Source organism: Rana temporaria, chromosome 3, assembly GCF_905171775.1.
Source record: "Rana temporaria chromosome 3, aRanTem1.1, whole genome shotgun sequence".
NCBI lineage: Eukaryota > Metazoa > Chordata > Amphibia > Anura > Ranidae > Rana > Rana temporaria.
Window position 1 is genome coordinate 59,701,373 of NC_053491.1, and position 26,343 is coordinate 59,727,715.

General features: G+C 43.0%; 1 protein-coding gene across 1 annotated transcript in view; it reads left to right on the top strand.

Annotated features, from left to right (window-relative positions):
- FBN1 (fibrillin 1) overlaps positions 1-26,343 on the top strand; it is a 359,844-nt gene that overhangs the window by 128,063 nt on the left and 205,438 nt on the right. Inside the window, exon 6 of the mRNA XM_040342652.1 lies at positions 26,059-26,256. Coding sequence (XP_040198586.1) covers positions 26,059-26,256 — 198 coding nt within the window. The remainder of the gene's footprint in view (positions 1-26,058; positions 26,257-26,343) is intronic.

Sequence of the window (26,343 nt, forward strand, 5' to 3'; positions counted from 1 at the left end):
CCTCCCTCCACTCTCAAATGATTATGCAGGCATTGATATAACACTATTGTCACAGTCAGGGGTCAGGCTCGAAGATCAGTAGCCATAGCAGTAGAGAGGCTCCCACCAACCAGCAGGATAAGTAAGCAAGTAGGTCACCATGGCAGATGGCACAGGCTCACACGACGTGCACAGTCTAAGCACTAATCGGTATTCACCAGATCTCCTGATGGTGGAGATGGGTTTTGCTGTAGGTAAGTACCAGGTTGTGGTCCTCATGATTGCCCCCACCAGGGATTGAGCAAGCCAGTAGCATATGTAGTAGTTAGGGATGAAGCAAAAGTGTAGTCAGTAAACAAACCAAAGGTTGGTAACAAGTGGTTGCAAGTTGGGATAAACTGGAAGCATAGTTGAGGTACAAGCCTACGGTCGGTAACAAGTGGCAGCGGAGATAAGGATAGCTGCAGGTACGCAAAGGAGCAAGATATTAGCTGGAGAGAGCATAATAATCTGGCAAACAGGAAGAGCAGAGGCATGGTTTAAATCAGGAAGTTCATGGGAGGAGCACAGAGTTCAAGATTCACCGCAAACAAGAGACAAGGCAAGAAAGTACAAAGGATCAGACACTGAGCTGTCCTGCATCTCATGTGGCTCAACAAGAAGCAAAAATAGAAGTTGTGGGTTCATATCCTGATCCTGACAACTATGTTATAAAGCATTGCACAGTAGATGCAGTGCTTTATATAAAATATATGAATGTGACAATAAAATAGGACCTTGCTCACAGTCTATTTATAAAATGTCTCTTTCACACAATTAAGTCACTTCAAAGCACACTAGAGCTTTCTAATATAATTGTGATCCCAATCATGCAATAATATGTGGTGCCCAAAATGTAACATAATTCATAGTAAAATATGGCCAGAGTATGGAGACACAGTAGCCTTGCAGGTGAATGGAGCTGTCTAGTGATAGCCATATACAGCGCTACTCCTCTTCTGCCAGTGATGCAAAGAGATCTCACTTGCTTGTCAATACTGTAGCTTCTCTGAACCTGTGACATGAAAGTGAAAGAATATAGATTCTGGTTCAAAGTGCACAGGGATGTCAGAGCCAAGAGCAAGTGAGATCTGGCAGAAGAGGAGCAGTGCTGTATGGAGCTGCCATTAGACAGCCCCATACAGCTGCTCCAGGGCATATGGCTGTGCAGAGAGGTGCTGGTACGGCATACAAGCTCAAGAAAAGCTAAAAAAAAAAAGCCCTGGATATATAGCAGTGGAGTAAAGTGAGGTCACTCATATGTGTCATAAGGAATACCCTCTGAGTTTTTATAAATATATATATATATATATATATATATATATATATATATATATATATATATATATATATATATATACTGTATATATATATATATATATATATATATATATATATATATAAACAGTTCTGTGCAAAAGTTTTAGGCAGGTGTAAAAAATACTGTAAATTAAGAATACTTCCAGAAATTGCAGTTTTAATAGTTCATTTTATTATGAGTAAAATGGAAAGTAAATAAACAGAAGAGAAATACAAATCAAATCAAATCAATATTTGGTGTGACTTCAAAATAGCATCAGTTCTTCTAGGTACACTTGCAGACAGTTTTTTAAGGAACTCGGCAGGTAAGTGGTTCCGAACATTTTGGAGAACTAACCATTGATCTGTGGATGTAGGCTGCCTCAAATCCTTCTGTCTCTTCATGTAATCCCAGACAGGCCGCGTACACACGACCGGTCCATCCGATGAGAATGGTCCAACGGACCGTTTTTATCGGTTCACCGCTGAAGTGGCCTGATGGTCTGATGTGCGTACACACCATCAGTTCAAAAACCGATCAGGTCAGAACGCGGTGACGTAAAACACACAACGTGCTGAAAAAAACGGAGTTCAATGCTTCCAAGCATGCGTCGACTTGATTCTGAGCATGCGCGGGTTTTGAACCAATGCTTTTGTGTACTAACCATCGGTTTGGACCTATCGGGCAGCATTCCATCGGTTCGATTTTAAAGCAAGTTCTCTAATTTTTGTCCGAAGGACAACAGACCGATGGGCCGTACACACGGACAGTTTTGGACCGATGAAACTGGACTTCAGGCCGTTTTCATCGGTTTGGACCGACCATGTGTATGCGGCCTCACAGGACTTTTTGCTCTTCTTTATGGTAAAAATAGTTCTTAATGGCATTGGCTGTATGTTTGGGGTCATAGTCCTTGCCGTTACTATGCAGAAGAAACCAAGAAACATACTAACTATCAGATTACGCTCTCAAATGGTAATCACTGCCAACGGCATCATTGCAAATGGAGACCAAAACACAAATAGGTGTTGCCATACTAAAAACTGGCTCACAAATTAGACAGATGCCATTTATTATTACTTTGTTTTTCCAATTGTGGATTTTCTATGCAACAGGCAAAGAGACTCTTGATTCACCCAGAATAACCTTTTGGTTTGGTTTCACCATTCATAAATACCATCTGTGTTTCTGGGAAAAAAAAGGTCCAGATGGAATATTCCTCTAACTTTTAATACTTCTTTATAACTTCGGTAGGGTGGTCACTCATTTCTTCAAGTGTTTATGTTCGATAGCAGTAAAGTTGTCATGTTCCTTGTGGGAACTGTCCAGAAGTACAACTTTTGTGCAACTCATCGCCCCTTTCTTGGAAATACTCTTTATAAAGCTGGCTGGACAGGGTTTATGACTAGAATTTATGAAAGAAAAATAGTTCTTTAAGGTGTGACGATAAGCTTTTCATTGGATATATAGATATATCTATAGAATATAGATATATATCTATATATATATATCTCTATATATGAACATATTTATATATAATCCTCAAAATCTTTTTATATGTTCAAATATATTCTTGGTTCCTTAAAGAAGAAAGACAAAAGGGAAGCGCCTTCTAAGTGCAGAGATGTAATGTAATCTTTAATGACAGCTGTGATAAAAATGCACAAGATTTCGATAATAAACTGCTCATCATGGTACTGGTGATTGTCATACTATTTTGTTTGTTATTTGAATAAACCTACTTTCTGTTAAAAAAAAAAAAAAAAACTGCTCATCAATAATAGAAGTCACCACCACTCCATCTCCTCCTGCAGGATCCGCTGATGGTGAATGATGCGGCTGACAGCTGTCAAAACAGTTATATTTAAAGCGGAGTTCACCTAAAAGTGGAACCTCTGCTTATCTGTCTCCTCCCCCCCTGTGGTGCCACACTTGGCACCTTTTTTGGGGGGGGGGGGTAACGGGTACCTGTTCCCTTGGAAGTTTGGCCCCCCTTCTCCTTCCTCCACTGCTGGGCCAGTTAGAAAGCGCAGCGTACTTCGTGCATGCACAATAGGGAACCAGCTGTGAAGCCAATAGGCTTCACTGCCGGTTACCCCTAATGGAGATGGCGGCAGTAGCACTCGACAGCTGATCCAAACAGCCGTGTCCATATATTAACCACTTCCAGGCCGCTTTCCGCATGGTGGCCCGGCTGCGCGAAATTACATGTATGTTGCTTCGTACAGTAGCCTCTGGGGGCACGCACGTGTTGCATGTGCGTTGATTGGCCAGAGGGGAAGCCCGCGATTGTTCCCCAGAGAAGCGGAATGGCGATCTGCCTATGTAAACAAGGCAGATCGCCATTCTGACAGGGGTGAACATAGAGATCTTGTGTTCCTGCTAAGCAGGAATGCGGATCTCTGTGTTCTCCCAGTCAAAGCAAACCTCACACAGTTAGCAAGCACCCCATTAGGGACACACTTAACCCATTGATCAACCCTGGTGTTAACCCCTTCCGTGCCAGTGTCATTAGTACAGTAACAGTGCATATTTTTAGCACTGATCACTGTATTAGTGTCACTGGTCCTCAATAAAGTGTCTAAAGTGTCAGTTAGGTGTCTGATTTGTCCGTCAAAATGTCGCAGTTCTGCTAAAAATCGTAAATTCTGCTAGTAAAATAAATAAATAAATAATTCCATAAAAATATCCCACCATTTGTAGACGCTTTAACTTTTTTGCAAACCAATCAATATACACTTATTGGGATTTTGTTTACCAAAAATATGTAGCAGAATACATATTGGCCTAAACTGATAAAGAAATTAGATTTTTTCATTTTTTTATTGGATCTGTTTTATAGCAGAAAGTAACAAATATTGTCACAGTTTTTTTTGTTTATAGCGCAATGAGGTGAACAAATATCACCAAAAGAAAGTTATATTTGTGGGGGAAAAAAAGGACATACATTTTATTTGGGTACATTGTCTTACGACTGCACAATTGTCAGTTGAAATAACACAGTGACGTATCGCAAAAAATGGCCTGGTCATAAAGGGGTAAAAGCTTCTGGGGCTGAAGTGGTTAAAAGTCAGTATCTACAGTATTTTCAGCTGCTGACTTTAAAAAAAAAATCCCCAGGATAAGAACATAGAGGTTCAATACGAGAACCTGGACACTAGTCCACAGCAAATACAGGAGTTAATGCGTTTTAAGGGATAAATCCCCTTCCTGTTGAACAAAGAGCTTTTTCTTCAGACCAGAAACAGGTAGGAAACAGCTAGAAAGTTTGTTTAAATCTTTGCAATGTACATAGATCACCCAGAGGGGTTTTTCTCAACAAGAGTGGAGTTGCACTTTAAAGCGGGGGTTCACCCGTACATAAAACTTTTTCCCCCTAGATGGATGCTCGTTTTGTCTAGGGGAATCGGCTAGTTGTTTTAACCAGTTAGCAACCGCCCTATAGACGAAATACGTCTACAAGGCGGTTGCTTAACTCTAGGAGGGCGTCAATGTACGTCCTCCTAGAATCGCGCTCCCGCGCGCCCTGTGGGGCGCGCACACGGGAGTCTCCGTGACCGCCGGGTCCTCCGGACCCGGCTGATCACGGATCACGGTAAATCAGCGCTGATAGCGGCGGTTTACCACGTGATCGCTCCGTCCAATGACGGAGCGATCACTAGTAAACAAACCGGCGTCATGTGATGACGCCGGTTCCTCCCTCTCCTCTCTGTACCGAACGGTACAGTGTGAGAGAGGAGAGGGGAGAGAGCGGAAGCAGCAGCAGCTGCTGCTGCTGCTGCGGGCTGGATCTGTGACACATGCAGTCACAGATCCAGCCATCGATCCCTCCCTGTGCAATACTCTGCAGTACCAGCCATACTCTGCAATGCCCCCATACTCTGCAATGCCCCCACACTCTGCAATGCCCCCACACTCTGCAATGCCCCCACACTGTGCAATACCCCAAAATACTCTGCAATGCCCCCACACTGTGCAATACCCCAAAATACTCTGCAATACCCCAAAATACTCTGCAATGCCCGCAATACTCCGCAATGCCCCGCAATACTCCGCAATGCCCCGCAATACTCCGCAATGCCCCGCAATACTCCGCAATGCCCCACAATACCCCACAATACTCCGCAATACCCCGCAATACTCCGCAATACCCCGCAATACCCCACAATACCCCGCAATACTCCGCAATACCCCACAATACCCCACAATACCCCACAATACTCCGCAATACCCTGCAATACCCCACAATACTCTGCAATACCCCACAATACTCCGCAATACCCCACAATACTCCGCAATACCCCACAATACTCCGCAATACCCTGCAACGTCGTCTATGGGGATTTTTAAGTAGCGAAGTTTGGCGCCATTCCACGAGCGTGTGCAATTTTGAAGGGTGACATGTTGGGTATCTATTTACTCGGCGTAACTTCATCTTTCACATTTATGCAAAAGAATGAAGAAAAAATACAAAATTTGCCAAATTTTATAACAGAAACAAAGAAAAATTATTTTTTTTTACAGAATTTTCAGTCTTTTTTCTTTTATAGCGCAAAAAATAAAAAACCCAACGGTGATTAAATACCACCAAAAGAAAGCTCTATTTGTGTGAAAAAAAGGACGAAAATTTCATTTGGGTACAATGTTGTATGACTGAGTAATTGTCATTCAAATTGTGAGAGCACCGAAAGCTGAAAATTGGTCTGGTTATTAAGGGGGTTTACGTGCCTAGTGGTCAAGTGGTTAAAATATGAGCATTACTTACCGTTTACGAGATGCATCTTCTCCGCCGCTTCCGGGTATGGGCTGCGGGACTGGGCGTTCCTATTTTGATTGACAGTCTTCTGAGAGGCTTCCGACGGTCGCATCCATCGCGTCACGATTTTCCAAAAGAAGCCGAACGTCGGTGCGCAGGCGCAGTATAGAGCCGCACCGACGTTCGGCTTCTTTCGGCTACGAGTGACGCGATGGATGCGACCGTCGGAAGCCTCTCGGAAGACTGTCAATCAAGAAGGAACGCCCGCTCCCGAAGACCCATACCCGGAAGCGACGGAGAAGATGCATCTCGAAAACGGGTAAGTAATGCTCATATTTTAAAACAACTAGCCGATTCCCCTGGACAAAACGAGCATCCATCTAAGGGGATTTTTTGAAAAAAAATTCTTATGGGTGAACTCCCACTTTAAAGCTTGATTCCACACAAGTGCCATTTAAAACATAACAATCATCACGCAAATATCACAGAAGAATAATTGTAGACCACATAGTTCCCTAAAGCATTCGTTTTTTTTTTTTTACAAGCTTAAAATAAATGATACAAAAAAACTGCCTCAATCAACTTGCTGACATGATTTCAGCAGTGTGAGGCCCCGTACACACGGCCGAGGAACTCGACGTGCCAAACACATCGAGTTCCTCGGCCAGTTCAGCCCTGAAGCCGCCGAGGACCTCGGCGGGACGAGAGCTCCCATAGAACAACGAGGAAATAGAGAACATGTTCTCTATTTCCTCGCCGAGGTCCTCGTCGGCTTCCTCGGCCGAAAGTGTACAGACGGCCGGGTTTCTCGGCAGAATTCAGCCAGAAACTCGCTCGGAAGCTGAATTCTGCCGAGGAAACTGGTCGTGTGTACGGGGCCTGAGAAATGGCTAAAATCTTCCCTCACCTTTTTCTACTTCCAAACATGTGGAGTTGATTTAATGACGGTTTAAAGTCTCAAACAATACATTGCACTGTGTTTACAGCTTTTCTATAGTTGTTTTGACTGTATTATTTATTTCTGCTGTATTCCAACCCTTGTTAAACTATGCCTCCCAACATCCTCTATCTGGCCAGGCATGCTCAGGCCTAGGTTTTATGGCCACTGGCATGGACAACTTATTGGAAGTTTTGCTGACTGGGAGAGCATGCTGAGATTTTTCTTTCTTTTAATAATAAAAGCTATTGTAGCTAGTGGGCAGCATATATCATGATCTGCTGCATTCCCTTCTCTTGGGTCCTATACATACATTGCATGGATTTTATCATAGCAACCAACCACCTACATGTCTGTTTACCTCATTGGTGACCCATCTATCACGAGCAGGTGTCTCTGGAGGGCTATTTACAGAGATCATTTCTACATTTATTCCAAAATGTATGTGTATTGATTCATACATGTGATGCGTCGTGTAACGTGTTACAAAGTTACATCGTAGGTAAGGCTGAAGAAAGACAATAGTCCATCCAGTCCAACCTGTGTAGGTGTACATGTGTCTGTGTCTATAATTATTTCCCATATCCCTGTATGTTGTGTTCTTTAACCACTTCCATACCGCGTCATTGTGAAATGACGGCGGCAGGAACCCCTCGCCGATCCGGGTGGACGTCATATGACGTCCTGTATTCCCGGCGATCTAGGGCGCGCGAGCGGAAGCGCTCGTGACCCGGTGCCCCCGCGATTGTCGGTAATCACGGCAGGAGTGTGGATCCATATGTGTAAACACACAGATCCACCTCCTGTCAGCGGTGAGGAGACCAATGTGTGTTCCCAGTACAGAGGAACACACATCGTTCTCCTCCCCTTGAGAGTCCCCTCCCTTCTACAGTTAGAACACACCTTAGGGGACATATTAACCCCTTCAACGCCCCCTAGTGGTTAACCCCTTCCCTGCCAGTCACATTTACACAGTAATGCATATTTATAGCATTAATCGCTGTATAAATGTGAATGGTCCCAAAAACGTGTCAAAAGTGTTCGATGTGTTTCTCCGCAATGTCACGGTCACAGTAAAAAATCGCAAATCGCTGCCAATACTAGTAAAAAAATTAATAAAATAAAAATGCCATAAATCTATCACCTATTTTGTAGACGCTATAACTTTTGCGCAAACCAATCAATATACGATTATTGCGGATTTTTTTTATCAAAAATATGTATAGAATAGAATATAATACGTATCGGCCTAAACTGAGGAAAATTTTTTTTTTTTTAAAAAAAACTGTGATATTTATTAAATAAAAAAGTAAAAAATATTGTGTTTTTTTTTTTAATTGTCGCTCTTCTTTTGTTTATAGCGCAAAAAATAAAAACCACAGAGAAGATCAAATACCACCAAACGAAAGCTCTATTTGTGGGGGGGAAAAAAACATAAAGATTTAGTTTAGGTACAGTGTTGCAAGACCACGCAATTGTCATTCAAAGTGCAACAGCGCTGAAAACTAAAAATTGGTCTGGGCATGAAGGGGGTGAAAATGCCCTGTATGGAAGTGGTTAAGATGCACGTCCAAAAGTCTTTTATAAATTTCAATACTCCCCTCTGACACCACCACTTGTGGAAGAGAGATCCACATTCGAAGTGGGCGCTTCCTCCTTCTGAGTGAGATGTTCAGGAACTTCTTTAGGAGGGGGTTTGCGATGTGATCCCGATGCGCTTGTGTCACCCGGACACGGCACATATCAGATCGGCAGAAGGGCTCTGTGATTGGCCCTCCTGATCACATGATGGTTGTGTCAAATCACAGCCATCTTATGACGTAAATAAAGAGACAGTTGCTAGGCGGTCGGCTCTCCTCTCCTCACGCGGAAGTTGTGAGGAGAAGAGAGCGGTTCGCTGCAGCCGGCCGCTGATTAGTCAGTATGAGCAGTTTTATACAGCTATTTACACACTGATCACCGGCCCAGTGTCCCCACACATGTCCCCAAAATAGTGTTTCCAAAACACACATGTCCCCACACACATGTCCCCACACAGTAAAAACGCCTGTCCCCCACATATGTAACAGTAAAATCATATGTACCAATGATCATCTGCACACCTATGTCCGTGATCACCTGCGCACATCTGTACATGATCATCTGCGCACATCTGTCCGTGATCACACGAACCAATTAATATACAAATAACGTTTTTTGTTTTTTTACCAAAAACATGTAGCAGAATACAGTTTGGCTTAATTTTATGACAAAATTTGAATTTATTGTATTTCTTTTAAAATAGGAGAAGAAAATATTGTTTTTTTCAAAATGTCTGCTCTTTTTTTCGCTTATATCACAAAAAAATTAAAAACGAAGTCGTGAATAAATACCACCAAAAAAAAAGCTCTATTTGTGTGAACAAAATGGTAAAAATTGAATTTGGGTACAGAGTTGCATGACCACGCAATTGTCAATGATAGTGCGAAAGCGATGAAAGATGAAAATTGGCCTGGGAAGGAAGGGGCCAAAAGTGCTCAGTATTGAAGTGGTTAAGATTGAACCTCGTTTCCTCCAATCTCATTGAGATGGAATACTTTTTTCCTATGCTGGAGTCACCATTGAGGTACTTGTAAATCGCTATCATGTCCCCTCTCAATCGTCTTTTCTCCAGAAAGAATACATTTAGTGCTTATAGTTGCTCCTCATATTTGAGGTACTGCAACCCCCTTATTAACTACTAGCCGACCAGCAACCAACGTTATACAGCGGCAGGTCGGCTCTCCTGTGCAAATCGCCATAGCTGTATGGTGGCTCGCGCAGTTGCTGGCGGGCGCGAGTACGCGGCGGGAGTGTGCTCGCGGGTTGGGTGGACTCAATGTCCGCCAGTGATCTGGGTTTCACCTAGTACAGAGGCAGAACGGGGATCTGCCAGTGTAAACAAGGTAGATCCCTGTTCTGACCGGGGACATGACAGAAATCTACTGTTCCTAGTCATTGAGAACAGTGATCTCTGTTATGTGCCTGGCAGCCCACCTCCCCTACAGTTAGAACACACCTAGAGAACACAGTTAACCCCTTGATCACCCCTAATGTTAACCCCTTCCCTGCCAGGGTCATTTTTACATTAAACAGTGCATTTTTTATAGCACTAATCAATGTAATACTGTCACTGGTTTCCAAAAAGTGTAATTTGGGATCAGATTTGTCCGCCGCAATGTCCCACTAAAAATCTCAGTTCGCCGCTATTACTAGTAAAAACAATAAAAAATGACAAAAGTCCCTAGATCTATCCTATAGGTTGTAGACGCGATAACTTTTGCGCAAACCGATCAATATACACCTATTGCGTTTTTTTTTACCAAAAATATGTAGAAGAATATATATCGGCCTAAACAGATGAAACATTTTGTTTTTTTTTATAATTTCTTTTTATAGATATGTATTATAGCAAAAAAGTTGTTTATAGCGCAAAAAAAAAAAACGCAAATGTGATCAAATACCACCAAAATAAAGCTCTATTTGTGGGGAAAAAGGAAGTAAATTTTGTTTGTGTACAGCGTCGCACGACTGCGCATATAATGTCAGTTAAAGTGACGCAGTGCTGCATCGCAAAAAATGAACCTGGTCATTAAGGGGGCGAATCCTTCTTGTCTCTAAGTGGTTAATTTAGTTGCCCTTCTTTGGACTCTCCATCTCCAGCACTTCCTTTCTGAGGACTGGAGACCAGAACTGGACGGAATACTGCAAATGTATTTTGATTTCAACAAATTTGACAGCATCTTTAAAGAAAGACGGATGCACAACAATGACGTCCTCAAACTCAAGTTAGCTTATTTGAGCTCAAAGAAACAGCATACAGCACACGCGTCTACAATTAACCCCTTCAGATCCGCGCTATAGCCGAATGATGGCTTCAGCCCGGACCTACTTTGCCGGGAGGCTGTCAATAGATCCCGGCCCCTTACCACGTGATCAGCTGTCAGCCAATGACAGCTGATCACGTGATGTAAACAGAAGATCTGTAATCTGCTTTTTTTCTCCTCATGCTGACAGGGTGAGAAGAAGAAAAAAGCCGATCACCGGCTTCTGTGCAAGGGACATTGATCCCGAAGAGAAAAGACACACAGCCATCTCATCTGTGCCCACCAGTACCGCCTGCCAGTATCACCTGCCAGTGCCCACAGTGCCAAAAATCAGTGCACACCATAACAATGCAGCAATCAGTGCCACCAATCAGTGCCCACGAGTGCCACCTATCAATGCCCATCAGTGGTGCCAATCAGTGCCTCATCAGTGCCACTTAGCAGTGCTGCCTATCAGTGTCACCTACCAGTGCCAATCAGTGCCCATCACTGCCACCCATCAGTGCCCATCAGTGCCAAATATCAATGCCTTTCCTTGCCACTTCTCAGTGCCTCTTCTCAGTGCCAGTGCCACCTCATCAGTGCCCACTAGTGCCGCCTATCAGTGCCACCTTATCAGTGCCCATCAATGCAGCCTATCAGTGCCCATCAGTGCTGCTTATCAGTGCCCATCGGTGCAGCCTCATCAGCGCACATCAATGAAGGAAAAAAATTACTTGTTTGCTAAATTTTATAACAAAATTTTAAATGGTTTTGTATTTTTTTAAGACATTTTATTTTATTTTTTTAACAACCACAGAGGTGATCAAATACCACCAAAAGAAAGCTCTATTTGTGGGAAAAAAAATATAAAAATATCATTTGGATACAGCTTTGTATGATCGCGCAATTGACGTTCAAAGAGTGACAGCGCCGAAAACTATAAATTGGTCTGGGCAGGAAGGGGGTTTAAGTGCCCAGTAAGCAAGTGGCTAAGCCCTTTCATAGGTGAAACGCATTAGTGGTGTGACTTTGGGTGGGAGATTTACTGTGTGTGCTGTAAGCTGTTTCTGAAAGCCCTATAAACTAACTTGAGTTTGAGGATGTTATTGGTGTGCGACTCGTCTTTCGTTGCATGTGGCGTGAGCCTGAGCGCGCTCCTGGGCTTCTGCACATGACTGTGCCTCAGGGCTGAGAATAGCATGTCAGACCAAAAATGCAGAATTACGGACCCTTTCACAGTGTACTGCAATGGGATATATTGGAATATATTGGCTTTAACAAGTCCTACTTAAAACAATGATGGACATTTATGTGAACTGTCTTTTGTTTGAGGCTGTTAATATGTTGTTTCTTTTATTTTAACTGCAATTTAGGGACAGATTTTATTTTTTTTGCACACATTTTGCCTAATTAGCTGCAATGAAAATGAACATATTGGCAAGTATTTAAAAAGTGTATTTTGACAATTCTAGGGTTGAATTGTATCCCTAAGGTTCCCTTTACACTTGAGCTGAGCATCTTTGGTCAATTTCTGTTTTTTTTTTGTTTTTTGCATTTAGAGACTTTTGAGCGCATTTCTAGCTTTTGTTTTTTTATTATGAAAAGCAATGAAAATCGAGTTGCTAGGCTAGAAAACGCACAAAAACACACATTTTGCATGTTTTTCAATTGCTCCCATTGAAGTCTCTAAATATTTTTTTTTTTTCAAACTTGTCACTCTTTGTTTGTTTATAGCGAAAAATATATAAAACGCAGGGGTGATCAACAACCACCAAAAGAATGCTCTATTTGTGGGGGAAAACGACATATGATTTATTTGGGGGCAGTGACACACGACCGCTCAATTGTGAGTTAAAGTAACGCAGTGCCGGATCACAAAAAATGGCCAGGTCATAAAGGGGGGGGGGGGGCGAAATCTTCCAGAGGTCAAGTGGTTAAAGAGCACCTATCCTGTTTTCTTATGCCTGAAGTGAACAGGCAGAAGGCTCATTTCACAAAGCTAACACACCAGGATAAGGGTCTGTGTCAAAGGGCTTTGGGCTTGTGTCAAAGGCATCAGTTTGACATCAGTTTGAGATGTTTCTGAGATCATCCAAAATTCAATGAGGTGCATTTGACCTTCAGTTGACCTTCCTCTGACCTGCTTCAAGTGGGTTTCTCATTCCTATAGACTTGCATAGGAATGCAAAACTCACTTGAAGCAAGCAAAAGCTCTGTGCTCCTAAAGCCTCGTACACACGACTGAGGAACTCGACGGGCGAAACACATCGTTTATGCTCGTCGGGTTCCTTGTGAAGCCGTCGAGAAACTCGACAAGCCAATTTTCTCCATTTCCGCCAAGGAAATAGAGAACATGCTTTCTTTTTGGCTCGTCGAGTTTCTCGACAGTTTCCTCAACGAAAATGTACACACGACCGGTTTCCTCGGCAAAAAAATATCTCCTAGCAAGTTTCTTGCTGTTTTTTGCAGAGAAACTCGGTCGTGTGAACGAGGCCGAAGAAGCTTGTTTGGTTAGAGGTTCCCCAGAATGGCCCACAAGCTTGTTTAAATCTGATTGGGCATATGGAATCGAATGTAGTGTAATACATGTGTAATAATGTACTGTATATACTCGAGTATAAGCCGACCCAAATATAAGCTGAGGCACCAAATTTTACCACAAAAAAATGGGAAAACGTATTGACTCGAGTATAAGCCTAGGGTGTTCATCTGCATGCCTCACTGTGTCCATGTGCATGCCTCACCGTACCCATGCCTCACTATGTAAGCTTCACTATGCCCTAACCTCACTGTGCCCATGCCTCACTGTGTCCATGCCTCACTGTGTAGGCTTCACTATGCCCTAACCTCACTGTGCCCATGCCTCACTGTGTCCATGCCTCACTGTGTCCATGCCACACTGTGCCCATGCCTCACTGTGCCAATGCTTCACTGTGCCTCACTGTGCCCATGCCTCACTGTGTCCATGACTAGACTTACATTTAACATGGGAGTATATAGAAGGGGTGCCCGGCTTTGAAAAATTGGTGCTCCCCGGCCATAGTTCCCGTAGACAGCAAACTGGCGCAGATTCACCACAATTTTGTTCTTGTACTTCCATTACATCATAAATAACATGCCTAAGGCTGGCCATACATGGCTGAATTTTGAAAGAATTTTCTTTTGAAAATCTGAAATTTTGTGATTCGTTGGTGCCACCATTGCTTTCGAAATTCAACCAACCAAGCCTTTATTTTCACCTCATGTTGCTACAGAAAATAATTTTCATGGCTGGGAATCTTCTTTTCTTTCTGGGAATTTTCTTTTCTTGCACATGCGCGTTTCTTTTTCGATTACATTTCTCGTGCGATTCTTCCATCATTGATCAGAAAATCATTTTTTTTTCAAAAAATTTCCAACATGTCTGATTACTCAAATTTGATGGCCACATACAAATTGGTTGTTGCTGCAGCCCACTAATGGTGCAAAATTTGAACCAAAATTCTTAGATAAGATTTTCGAAAGAACATTCTTTCAAAATTCAACCCATTTATGACCAGCCTTATACATATGTATCTAGCCGCTGCATCTTCTGCCTTCAGTGGATCTTGCAGGAAGGGACGCTGTGGTGGTGGCTTCTAAACATCGATGCGCTTTACATTACTTTATCTGTGACTTTAATTACCGTTTGTCAATAAAGTTGGCGCACTTAGATGGCGCTGCCTTTTTTTAAATTTCGGACCCAAACAGAGCTGGCTTACTCTGAGAAGGGCTGCCACTGGTGCATAACACATTTTACGGACTTGTTTTGGTCTATTATCATCTTTGTATGATTCCCTAACATGGACTTTTTAAGAGAGAAGCATGATAATATTTTTTTTTTTTGTAATCGTACTTACCTAGGTGGATAGTGCATCTGTCCCCGCCGCCTCTAAGACTGAGAACCGATAATCAAACACCTCCGATCTCTCAGAGCTCAGATCTCTCAGAGCTCCCTGAACAGAGAGCTGGTGACTGTGAGTCGCCGGCTCTCTGTTCTGTCACCACCCCCTCACTCGGAACGCTGGGCTGTGGAGTGGGCGGGAAAACGGGTCACAGGAGCGCAGAACAAACTGCACTCCTGTGATCCACAGGAGATGTAAAGCCAAACAAGCTTTGGCTGTACTTTTCCTTTATACCTTTTTTGTGCCAATATTACTCAAGTCAAAATGTATTATTAAAGAAACCCAGATATGTTTTGCCTTGTTCTTAGGGGCCTTCTTTGGAGCGCTGAAGGAGTTGGTACAATTTTTACACAGATGTCATTTATAGGCTAAACTGACAGCATGGTTAAGTGTTATTGATCATTGATCTCAATGCCAAAACCCCTTTGCCAGGGTCAATTATTGTTTTTTTCTCTCTTTCTCGCCAAGTTTCCCCCATCCAACAATGACACACTCAGTTGTACAGATGTTAGCAATGTCATGGAAACAGTGGGGTGTTCTCCATTGATGGTGTTTGTTATTGCCATGACATGGTTTATTACAAAGAATAATACTTATAAATCCTGATTGTTTGTGCTGTGAGCATTAATTAGAGCAGGAAGAGTGGCAATACACATCAAAAAACAATATGCAGTTGTATTCCTCAGCAATCATTTTTGTGAAAACAGCTAACATGGATAAACTGCATTTAAAAATGATTTTTAAAACAAGCAAGTGTCTTGTAAACATGCTGTTCTAATAGCATGGGCAAAAACAGTATACAAAAATTAGATCTCAGAATGTCATTTATAAAGATCATAAAAGAGTTAAAAAAATTCTTGGTTTTATTTTTTCCATATGAATCAGAAGAATATAGAATAAATCCTAAAAATACACAGATTCATGTACACACTCTGGCTTACAGTACCATATATACATTCATATTATCAACATGTCTGTGAAGGTTCTTACTTATCCAGGTCATGGTATAGCTAGTAAGTAGTATTAGTTAGTCACATTCAACTGGACTTGTTCTTTGGTGTTGAAGAGGTTTCATAGCTTCTCCAAACCAGTTCTCCAGTTCCAATAAGTGTCCAGAGGATCCTTAAAGGAGTTGTAAAGGTTTATTTTTTTTAAATAACAAACATGTCATACTTACCTCCATAGTGCAGTTCGTGGCTCTGATCCTCCTGTTCTGGGGTCCCATAGCGGCCTCCCCGCAATAGCTAACCCCCTCTGGGAAGCTCTCTCCAGAGGGGGTTAGCTTGCGGGTGCGCTCCCATGTGATACAGTCAGCGTCCATAGACGCCGACTGTATGACTCGGTCCCGCCCCCCGTCGGCCGCATCATTGGATTTGATTGACAGCAGTGGAAGCCAATGGCTGCACTGCTATCAATCTATCCAATCAACGCAGAGACACTGTGGAGAAGAGGACGCCGGGGGACATGCAGCTTTTGCCACAAAACTAGTCAAGATGATTGTCGTGACCCTCAATTCACCGTTTTCTTCCCCTTCGGGGATGAATTTATTGGTGTTCTGTACGGTCATCACTATTTTAATTCTGTAACTTTTTTGATGTTGTTATCAATAAAATAATTTTCGTGTTTTATATTTGCATTTGTATAATTGATATTTACTTTATCGGTACCGCAATAGTCCAATCGCGCCCCCCCTCTTCTTTGGCTCTTTGGTTTGGGGACCTTAGACCCAATTCTTCTATACTTAAATCACTGGATGATGGTACATTTTATTATATTACTTATGTATTCCTACTTTAGAGGCTATATCTTTTAGGACACGCAGAGCAGGTGAACGTTAGAACACTGATCAGTTGCATTCCAGCCCTGTCAGAGTTGAGACGTTCTTTATTTTGATACTCTGTTCAAGTGCATCGTATTAACAAACATGCAAGTGAGTTTGGAACAGCAGTAAAAGGGCATCAGAAACTTTGGAAATGGTGAAGAAAGCTTATGGAGAAGCTGCACTATTATCTATACACGTGTACCGATGGCACAAGACCTTCAACGAAGGACAAGAAGGCATTGAAGATAAACAACGACCAGGACACCCCTCTTTGTCAAGAACAGAATGTGGAGGACTGTTCTCTACTGTAACCGAAGGCTCACTATCAGAATGATTGCAGAGGAAACGGGAATTACCAAGTCAATTGTTCATGAAATCGTGACTCAGGATTTGAACGTGAGAAAAGTGTGTGCAAAACTTGTTCCAAAGAGCTTGTCACCTGAGCAGAAGAAACACTGTCAACTCGTTTGCCAAGATCTGTTGGCCTGTTTGGAAAGGGAGTTTGATCCCGAGATGAAAGAAACTAGGTTCAGAATGGCACCAAACATACATCACCTTACTCCAAGAAAGCTTGAATGAGCAATTCAAAAGTCAAAGTACGTCGGCTCTGTACGCCATCCCACATGAAGACTTCCAGGGATGCTATGAAAAATCGCTGGGAGCGTTGTGTACACTCGCATACTTTGAAGGAGTCAACGTTCAATTGTAAAATCTTTCAATAAAATAATCTTTGAAATAATATTCTCATTACTTTCTGAACACACCTCGTATGCACTTTTCTCCTGGTGTTTAAGGACTTTATGACAGAAGATTGATTTTTAATTTTGCAGTTTCACAAACTTCTTTATTGATGAGCTTTTCTTGGATTTTCACATGAATTTATAATTCTTTTTGACTTTTCCACTTCAGATCTAATCATTTATGAGATACTTTATATTTGGATGAATTTTTGTATTGATTTTATTTATTTGTTCACGAGAGATTGTACACTTTGGATGAATTTTTCATTGTCTGCTCTTATTTGTCCTGCTCTCAAGCTTGTCTCCAGGACTTCTCCAGAGCTACTCTCCCATCCTCTGGAACTCCCTACCCCAATCTGTCCAGCTATCTTCTACTCTGCCTACTTCTAGATGATGCCTGAAAACTCATCTCTTCAGGGAAGCCTATCCTGCCTTCAGCTATTAACAAATCCTCTATCTCTTCCATCAGTTCATCCCTCACAGTTATTATCTTTTGTTCCACCAGCTCCATCCTATTAGATTCTAAAGCCGTGTACACACGATCGGTTTGTCCTATGAAAACAGACTGATGGACTGTTATAATCGGACAAACCGATCATGTGTGGGCCCCATCGTTTTTTTTTCCATCGGTGAAAAAAAATAGAACATGTTTTTTCATATGGATAAAAAAAACAATAGAAAAATCCGATCGTCTGTGTGGAACTCCATCGGACAAAAATCAATGCATGCTCAGAATCAAGTCGACGCATGCTCGGAAGCATTGAACTTCATTTTTTTCGGCTCGTCATAGTGTTGTACGTCACGCGTTTTGACACAGTCGGATTTTTGACTGATGGTGTGTAGGCAAGACTGATGAAAGTCAACTTCATCGGATATCCGACGAAAAAGTCCATCGGATTAGATTTCATCAGATATCCAGATATCAGATATCCAATACAGGGATTAAGCGTGCAGGAGCAACCCTCTTGTATTTAATTGTATTGTTTCTGTATTGTCTCCCTTTATGTTGTAAAGTTGGTGCTATATATAATATCTCACAAAAGTGAGTACACCCCTCACATTTTTGTAAATATTTTATTATATATTTTCATGTGACAACACTGAAGAAAAGACACTTTGCTACAATGTAAAGTAGTGAGGGCCAGATTCACAGAAGAGATACAACGGCGTATCTCCTGATACGCCGTCGTATATCTGTGATCCGCCCGTCCTAACTATGCGGCTGATTCATAGAATCAGTTACGCATAGATAGGCCTAAGATCCGACAGGTCTAATTGAATTACACTGTCGGATCTTAGGATGCAATTCTAGGTCGGCCGCTAGGTGGCGATTCCATAGCGGTCGGCGTAGAATATGCAAATGACTAGTTACGGCGATTCACGAAGATCCGCGTTACCCTTCGCTCTAACCTTACGTCGTTTCCATCGAGATACGCCACATAAAACTAAGGCTGCCCACTAACCAATGTTAAGTATGGCCGTCGTTCCCGCGTCGAAATTTAAAAAATCACGTTGTTTGCGTAAGTCGTCCGTGAATGGCGCTGGACGCCATTTACGTTAACGTCTAAACAAATGACGTCCGTGCGACGTCATTTAGCGCAATGCACGTCGGGTAATTTTCCCGACTGAGCATGCGCAGTACGTTCGCCGCGGGAATGCGCCTAATTTAAATGGTGCCTGCCCCATTTTAATTAGGCGGGCTTGCGCCGAGCGGATTTACGTTACACCGCCGCAAGTTTGCAGGTAAGAGCTTTGTGAATCAGGCACTTACGCTGTAAACTTGCGACGGTGTAACGGAAATCAGATACGTTATGCTGCCGTGGAGCAACGTAAATGTACCTGAATCTGGCCCTCAGTGTACAGCTTGTATAACAGTGTAAATTTTCTGTCCCCTCAAAATAACTCAACACACAGCCATCAATGTCTAAACCGCTGACAACAAAAGTGAGTACACCTCTAAGTGAAAATGTCCAAATTGGGCCCAAAGTGTCAATATTTTGTGTGGCCACCATTATTTTCCATCACTACCTTAACCGTCTTGGGTATGGAGTTCACCAGAGCTTCACAGGTTGCCACTGGAGTCCTCTTCCACTCCTCCATGACAACATCACAGAGCTGGTGGATGTTAGAGACCTTGCACTCCTCCACCTTCCTTTTGAGGATGCCCCACAGATGTTCAATAGGGTTTAGGTCTGGAGACATACTTGGCCTGTCCATCACCTTTACCCTCAGCTTTTTTAGCAAGGCAGTGGTCGTCATGTAGGTGTGTTTGGGGTCGTTATCATGTTGGAATACTTCCCTGCGGCCCAGTCTCCGAAGGGAGGGGATCATGCTATGCTTCAGTATGTCACAGTACATGTTGGCATTCAATGAACTGTAGCTTCCCAGTGCCGGCAGCACTCATGCAGCCCCAGACCATGACACTCCCACCACCATGCTTGACTGTAGGCAAGACACACTTGTCTTTGTACTCCTCACCTGGTTGCCGCCACATACTCTTGACATCTCTGAACCAGTTGCTCCAGAGCTTAGTAAATGAGCAGAAGCTCTGCTGACTTCCACCATCCAATCAAGTGCAGAAAAAGCAGTTTTTTTATTTTCCTTGCACGTGATTGGGTATTTTTTGCAAAGTGAAGCTTCACATCATTTACTAAGCTCTGGAACAACTGCACTTGCAAAGTGCACAGTCTATTTGCCTTTAGTAAATCAACCCCTATGTGTGCATGGACATATAGGCTTTTTATGAAGTGCATTCAGAGGCTTAGCAAAAAACACCAAAAGCCCCAAAAATGTCAGTTTAGGAGCAACAGTGTGCATGAGGCCTTAAAGTAGAACTTCACTTTTTTTTCTGTTTGAAAAAAGGAAAGAATAAGGAAAGTTTGTATTGTCTATCAGGCTTCATATTGTTGTCTGTGACCTACTTAGAAAGCTTCCCCTTCACTTCTTGTAACGAGCAAGGTATTGCTGTGTGACCAGGGTATTTACATCCTCTCTTTGGCATGAATTCTCCATCTGTCACTTTCGATAATTCGCAGGAGGCTGGTGAGAGTATCATTGGCTCTCTAGTAGGTTCTTCACAGAGACAGGAAATGAGAGGAAATCTCCCCAGGGGCAACTTGGACAGCAATAAAACCTGAATTGGGGTTAGGGTCACTACTGTATCCAAAACAAAAAAATGGATTTAGTTGTTTTAAATTACATTTACTCCTGGCTCCATTTTGTGATATTTGATCTTTTTTCAAAGATCCCCTGTAAGTCTTTTTCTAGTGTGATGTTCATTTCTGATGCAGTTGCACAGGGAAGTAATCATGTGCTAAATGTGTGTCATGGTCTAGAAATGTGGTGCTTGGGCTGGCCAATAATGTATCTAGTTGTAGTCCCATTGCTGTGTCATCCCATCTGGAGAACATGAAAAAGTGATTGACTTATGGAAACCTAGGATAAAATGATTTGATAATTTATATTGTAACCATTTACACTCACCGGACACTTTATTAGGCACACCTTGCCAGTACAGGGTTGGACCCCCTTTTGCCTTCATAGCTGCCTTAAGTCTGTGGAATAGATTCAACAAGGTGTTGGAAACATTCCTCAGAGATTTTGGTCCATATTGACATAATAACATCACGCAGTTGCTACAGATTTGTCGGCTGCACATCCATGATGCAAATCCCCCATTCCACCACATCCCAAAGGTGCTCTGTTGGATTGAGATCTGGTGATTGTATGTGGAGGCCATTGGAGTACAGTGACCTCATTGTCATGTTCAAGAAACCAGTGGTGAGATGATTTGAGCTTTGTGACATGGTGCATTATCCTACACCAGTATCTTCTACCAGGGGCGGACTGACAACTCATGGGGCCCCTGGGCAATAGGAGATTATGGGGCCCCCGAGCAATAGGAGATTATGGGGCCCCCGAGCAATAGGAGATTATGGGGCCCCCAGGCAATAGATTATGGGGCCACACAGTATACATACACAGTATACACACACAGACACACAATATACACACACAATATACACACACAATATACATACACACAGAATACACATACACACACTGAAAAGGTACTGGAGAGGCGGGGCAGCTATAATCTTGGGATTTTTTTTAAAAACACCGATTTTTACATACTGTCCCTGGTTTTACTGAGACTGGCAACCCTGATGGAGCCACCTAGTGGCATGGGGCCCTCGGGCAGTGCCTGAGTGCCCGAATGGTCAGTCCGCCCCTCTCTTCTACACCATTACACCCCCAGCAGCCTGAACCGTGTATACAAGGCAGGATGAATCCATGCTTTGAAAAGGGGAAATTGCCCTGTGCCCCCCTGACCCTCTATACAAAAAATATGCAACATTATAGAAAAATAATAATATAAATGTATAATAAAAAACATAACTTTCTTTTATTAAATGTATCTTGGGAAGTAATATTTTGCTAGCCATCATCTGTAAACTCTGGACTGGTATATTGTAGCGATTGCATTGCACAACTGCGCAATTGTCAGTTAAAGCAACACAGTGCTGTTTCTCAAAAAAATGGCCTGGTCAGGAAGGGAGAAAATCTTTTGGTCCTTAAAGGGGTTTTAAACCCTCGTTTTTTTTTTTAAATAACAAATATATCATACTTACCTCCACTGCACAGAGTGTCCCTGATCCTCGTCTTCTGGGGTCCCCTAAGGGGTCTTGTGGCTCCTCCCCGCATTGGGAAACCCCCTAGGAGAAGTGCTCTCCCTGGGGGTTACTGTGTGGATGCCCTCCTGAGTTCAGCCTTTGCGTCCACAGACACAGAATGTCGGACTCTGCCCGTTCCCGGTGCCCACGTCATTGGATTTGATTGAGCGCAGTGGGAGCCAATGGCTGCGCTGCTATCAATCTATCCAATCAAGAGGTGAGAACCGCGGCCAGAGAGGGTGTGCGCATCTCCGGCATGGGAGGTGAGTAAGACTGGGGTGCTGGTCAGTGATAAAAGTTTTTTTACCTTAACCTCCCAGGCGGTATTCCTGAGTGTGGGTTGGGGTTAAATTTCAGTACCATTAGCGGTAACCCTGAGCCACATCGGATTGCATCTCAGGATCCTGGTGCAGTATACTTACCTTGTCACCAGGATCCTGCGATGTCCTCCGCCCAATTCCTCTGTGTGTGTGCCGGACTCCGTTCCTTGCGAGCGTCGCGACGCATGGGGGTGGAGCCCGGCAGGAAATTCAAAAAGTTCAAAATTCATAACACATACAGTACACTGTAATCTTACAGATTACATTACTGTATGAAATAATTTCACATCCCTTTTGTCCCTAGTGCTTTGTCCAGTGCCCTGCATGCAGTGTTATATTATATATACTGTTCTTTCTCCCTGGAAACTTGAGATTGTCCACAGCAACCAAAAAGTGTCCTTTTACGTCAAAAGTGTTTTGAAACCAGCTAGAAAACAGCGATAGTAAACTAGAACAGTTGCAGAATTGAGCGATAGTGAATCGTGGGGAAATTAATTTTATTATTATTATATTATTATTTTTTATAATTATTTATAGTTATTTATTATATTATAATTTATGATTTAGTGTTTCAAACTTTATTTTTATTTTTTTTAATATGATCATGCAACAATGTATATAGATGCCTTCCATATTAAAATGTTATTAAAACGATGTTGGAAATACCTTTTTCTGCTTTTCTATATTATATCTTCTTCCTGAGTTTGGCCGCGCCATTTTTACTACTGAGTCTACTACAGTCACAAGGGGAAAACCAGGAAGCTGAAGAGTACACTATCCTAAGGATTCCCGATTGTGCCATTTTCAGTATAAGGAAATAGAAACGGCACACATAGAGTGCCGTTAAAAGAGCAAAAGTGAAAGTAGAGAGGTTACAACCACTTTAAGTGTGTTATTACTAAGAATTACAGGCCTAAAATATAAAATGCAAATTTTCTATGCAAAACAAAGTACCGCTTTGAGATGCAAAAATCTGACACAATCATATCGCCAGGGTGGTTAATGCATAGGATGCATTCAATTGGTTGTAAAGGTTCATTTTTTATTTTCTAAATAGGTTCCTTTAAGCTAGTGCATTGTTGATTCACTTACCTTTTCCTTTGATTTCCCTTCTAAGGCTCCATGCACACTGAAGCTGATAAACTGCAGTTTATAGGCGTTTGGGCTTTTTTTTTTTTAAAGCCCATAAACTGAACTTTATGTTAGCCTATGTGCCCATGGACACCTGGGCGTTTTTTAGTGTTAATGAGCCTTGGAGTTTATTGCCTTTTTTCTGAACGCCCAAAATTTGCGTTCAAAGTACCGTTTTTCGGCGGGGAAAAATGCTAAAATACGCAAAACGCCAAAAAAACTCTCAAAAACGCTTATAAACGGTAAAAAATGCTCAAAAACGCTGGCACCAGCGTTTTTTTGCGTTTTTTTACCCATACAAAAAAAAAATACACTGAAAAACGCTGATTAAAGCTATTACAAAAATGCTTAAAAACTTTGAAAGGCTTCCTTTCAAGCTACTGGCGTTTTTTTTATAGCTTTTTTTTAGCTTCAGTGTGCATGGAGCCTAAATGTTTTTTTCTTTGTCTGAATTTCTTACTTCCTGTTCCTTCTCAGTAAGCTTGCCCCCATCATCCAAGCTGTTCTGGCTGGGGGTTAGTAAGCGTGCTCACATCCTCCCTTGCGATTACATCCCTGCAGGAATGTAGTCCCAAGGGAGGGGGCGAGTATGCACATCGTCTCCCCGCAGGGATGTAGTCCCAAGGGAGGGGGCAAGCACGCACAGCGTCTCCCCGCAGGGATGTAGTCCCAAGGGAGGGGGCGAGTATGCAATTGTCTCCCCGCAGGGATGTAGTCCCAAGGGAGGGGGCGAGTTCGCACAGCATCTCCCTGCAGGAATGTAGTCCCAAGGGAGGGGGCGAGTATGCACATCGTCTCCCCGCAGGGATGTAGTCCCAAGGGAGGGGGCAAGCACGCACAGCGTCTCCCCGCAGGGATGTAGTCCCAAGGGAGGGGGCGAGTATGCACATCGTCTCCCCGCAGGGATGTAGTCCCAAGGGAGGGGGCGAGTTCGCACAGCATCTCCCTGCAGGAATGTAGTCCCAAGGGAGGGGGCGAGTATGCACATCGTCTCCCCGCAGGGATGTAGTCCCAAGGGAGGGGGCAAGCACGCACAGCGTCTCCCCGCAGGGATGTAGTCCCAAGGGAGGGGGCGAGTATGCACATCGTCTCCCCGCAGGGATGTAGTCCCAAAGGAGGGGGCGAGTACGCACAGCATCTCCCTGCAGGAATGTAGTCCCAAGGGAGGGGGCGAGTACGCACAGCGTCTCTCCGCAGGGATGTAGTCCCAAGGGAGGGGGTGAGCACGCTGACTAACCCCCAGCCAGAACGGCTCAGATAATGGAGGCAAGCTTACTGAGGAGGAACAGGAAGTGGGAAATTCAAACAAAGAAAAAAAACATTTAGAAGGGAAATCAAAGGAAAAGGTAAGTGAACCAACAATGCACTAGCTTAACCACTTCCCGACCGCCGCATGTATATGTACGTCCACAGAATGGCACGTACAGGCAAATGGGCGTACAGGTACATCCTTGCCTTTCCGCGGGTCGAGGGTCCGATCGGGACCCCCCCTGGTACATGCGGCGGTCGGATTCCCGCGGGGAGCGATCCGGGACGACGGCGCGGCTATTCGTCGCGATCGCTCCCCGGAGCTGAAGAACGGGGAGAGCCGTGTGTAAACACAGCTTCCCCGTGCTTCAATGTGGCGGCTGCATCGATCGAGTGATCCCCTTTATAGGAAGACTCGATCGATGACGTCAGTCCTACAGCCACACCCCCCTACAGTTGTAAACACACAAAATTGTCCGAAGTGTCCGCCTTAATGCCGCAGTCACGATCGCCGCCATTAGTAGTAAAAAAGAAAAAAATAATAAAATAATAAAAATAATAAAAATAATAAAACTATCCCCTATTTTGTAAACGCTATAAATTTTGCGCAAACCAATCGATAAACGCTTATTGCGATTTTTTTTACCAAAAATAGGTAGAAGAATACGTATCGGCCTAAACTGATGAAAATTTTTTTTTTATATATGTTTTTGGGGGATATTTATTATAGCAAAAAGTAAAAAATATTGCATTTTTTTCAAAATTGTCGCTTTATTTTTGTTTATAGCGCAAAAAATAAAAACCGCAGAGGTGATCAAATACCACCAAAAGAAAGCTCTATTTGTGGGGAAAAAAGGACGTCAATTTTGTTTGGGAGCCACGTCGCACGACCGCGCAATTGTCTGTTAAACGACGCAGTGCCGAATTGTAAAAACGCCTTTGGGCATTTAGCAGCATATTGGTCCGGGGCTTAAGTGGTTAAAGGAACCTATTTAGAACAAGTGGTTAATGGAACAAGCTGAAGTTAGCAGCTGATTGGCTACCATGCACAGCTGCCCCAGATTTTTCACTCTCCAGGTTACATACAAGACAGATTGGAAAATGACTACATGGAGTTTATATGTTTGTATGCCATTAATGCTAATGCCCAAGTTTCTAGCCAGAATCAGTAGAAACATTGGTATACCTCATGTGTTTGTTTCCCTTATTGATTGTTGTCTGGACATTGAATTGGAAACTACAATGAATCAAATGATTATTTAGTGCTGTGAAGTATGTTGGTGCAATATAAAATGTCATACATTCTTAATGAGTGAGTTTGCTGGAGACAATTTCTTATGCATCTTTATTCTTTTGTTTGCAGATTACAGGACTGGACCTTGTTTCGCCGCTGTCAGCAACCAGATGTGCCAAGGACAGCTGAGTGGCATCGTTTGCACAAAGACACTATGCTGTGCCACAGTGGGAAGAGCATGGGGCCACCCTTGTGAGATGTGCCCAGCCCAGCCACATCCTTGCCGACGCGGCTTCATTCCAAACATTCGAACGGGAGCGTGTCAAGGTATGCAGTCTACATGGAGCTGCTGCAAGTGCTGATGTTGACTGAGTTAGAGCCGTTTGGACAGGCTGCCTTGTTTCATGCCCCGGC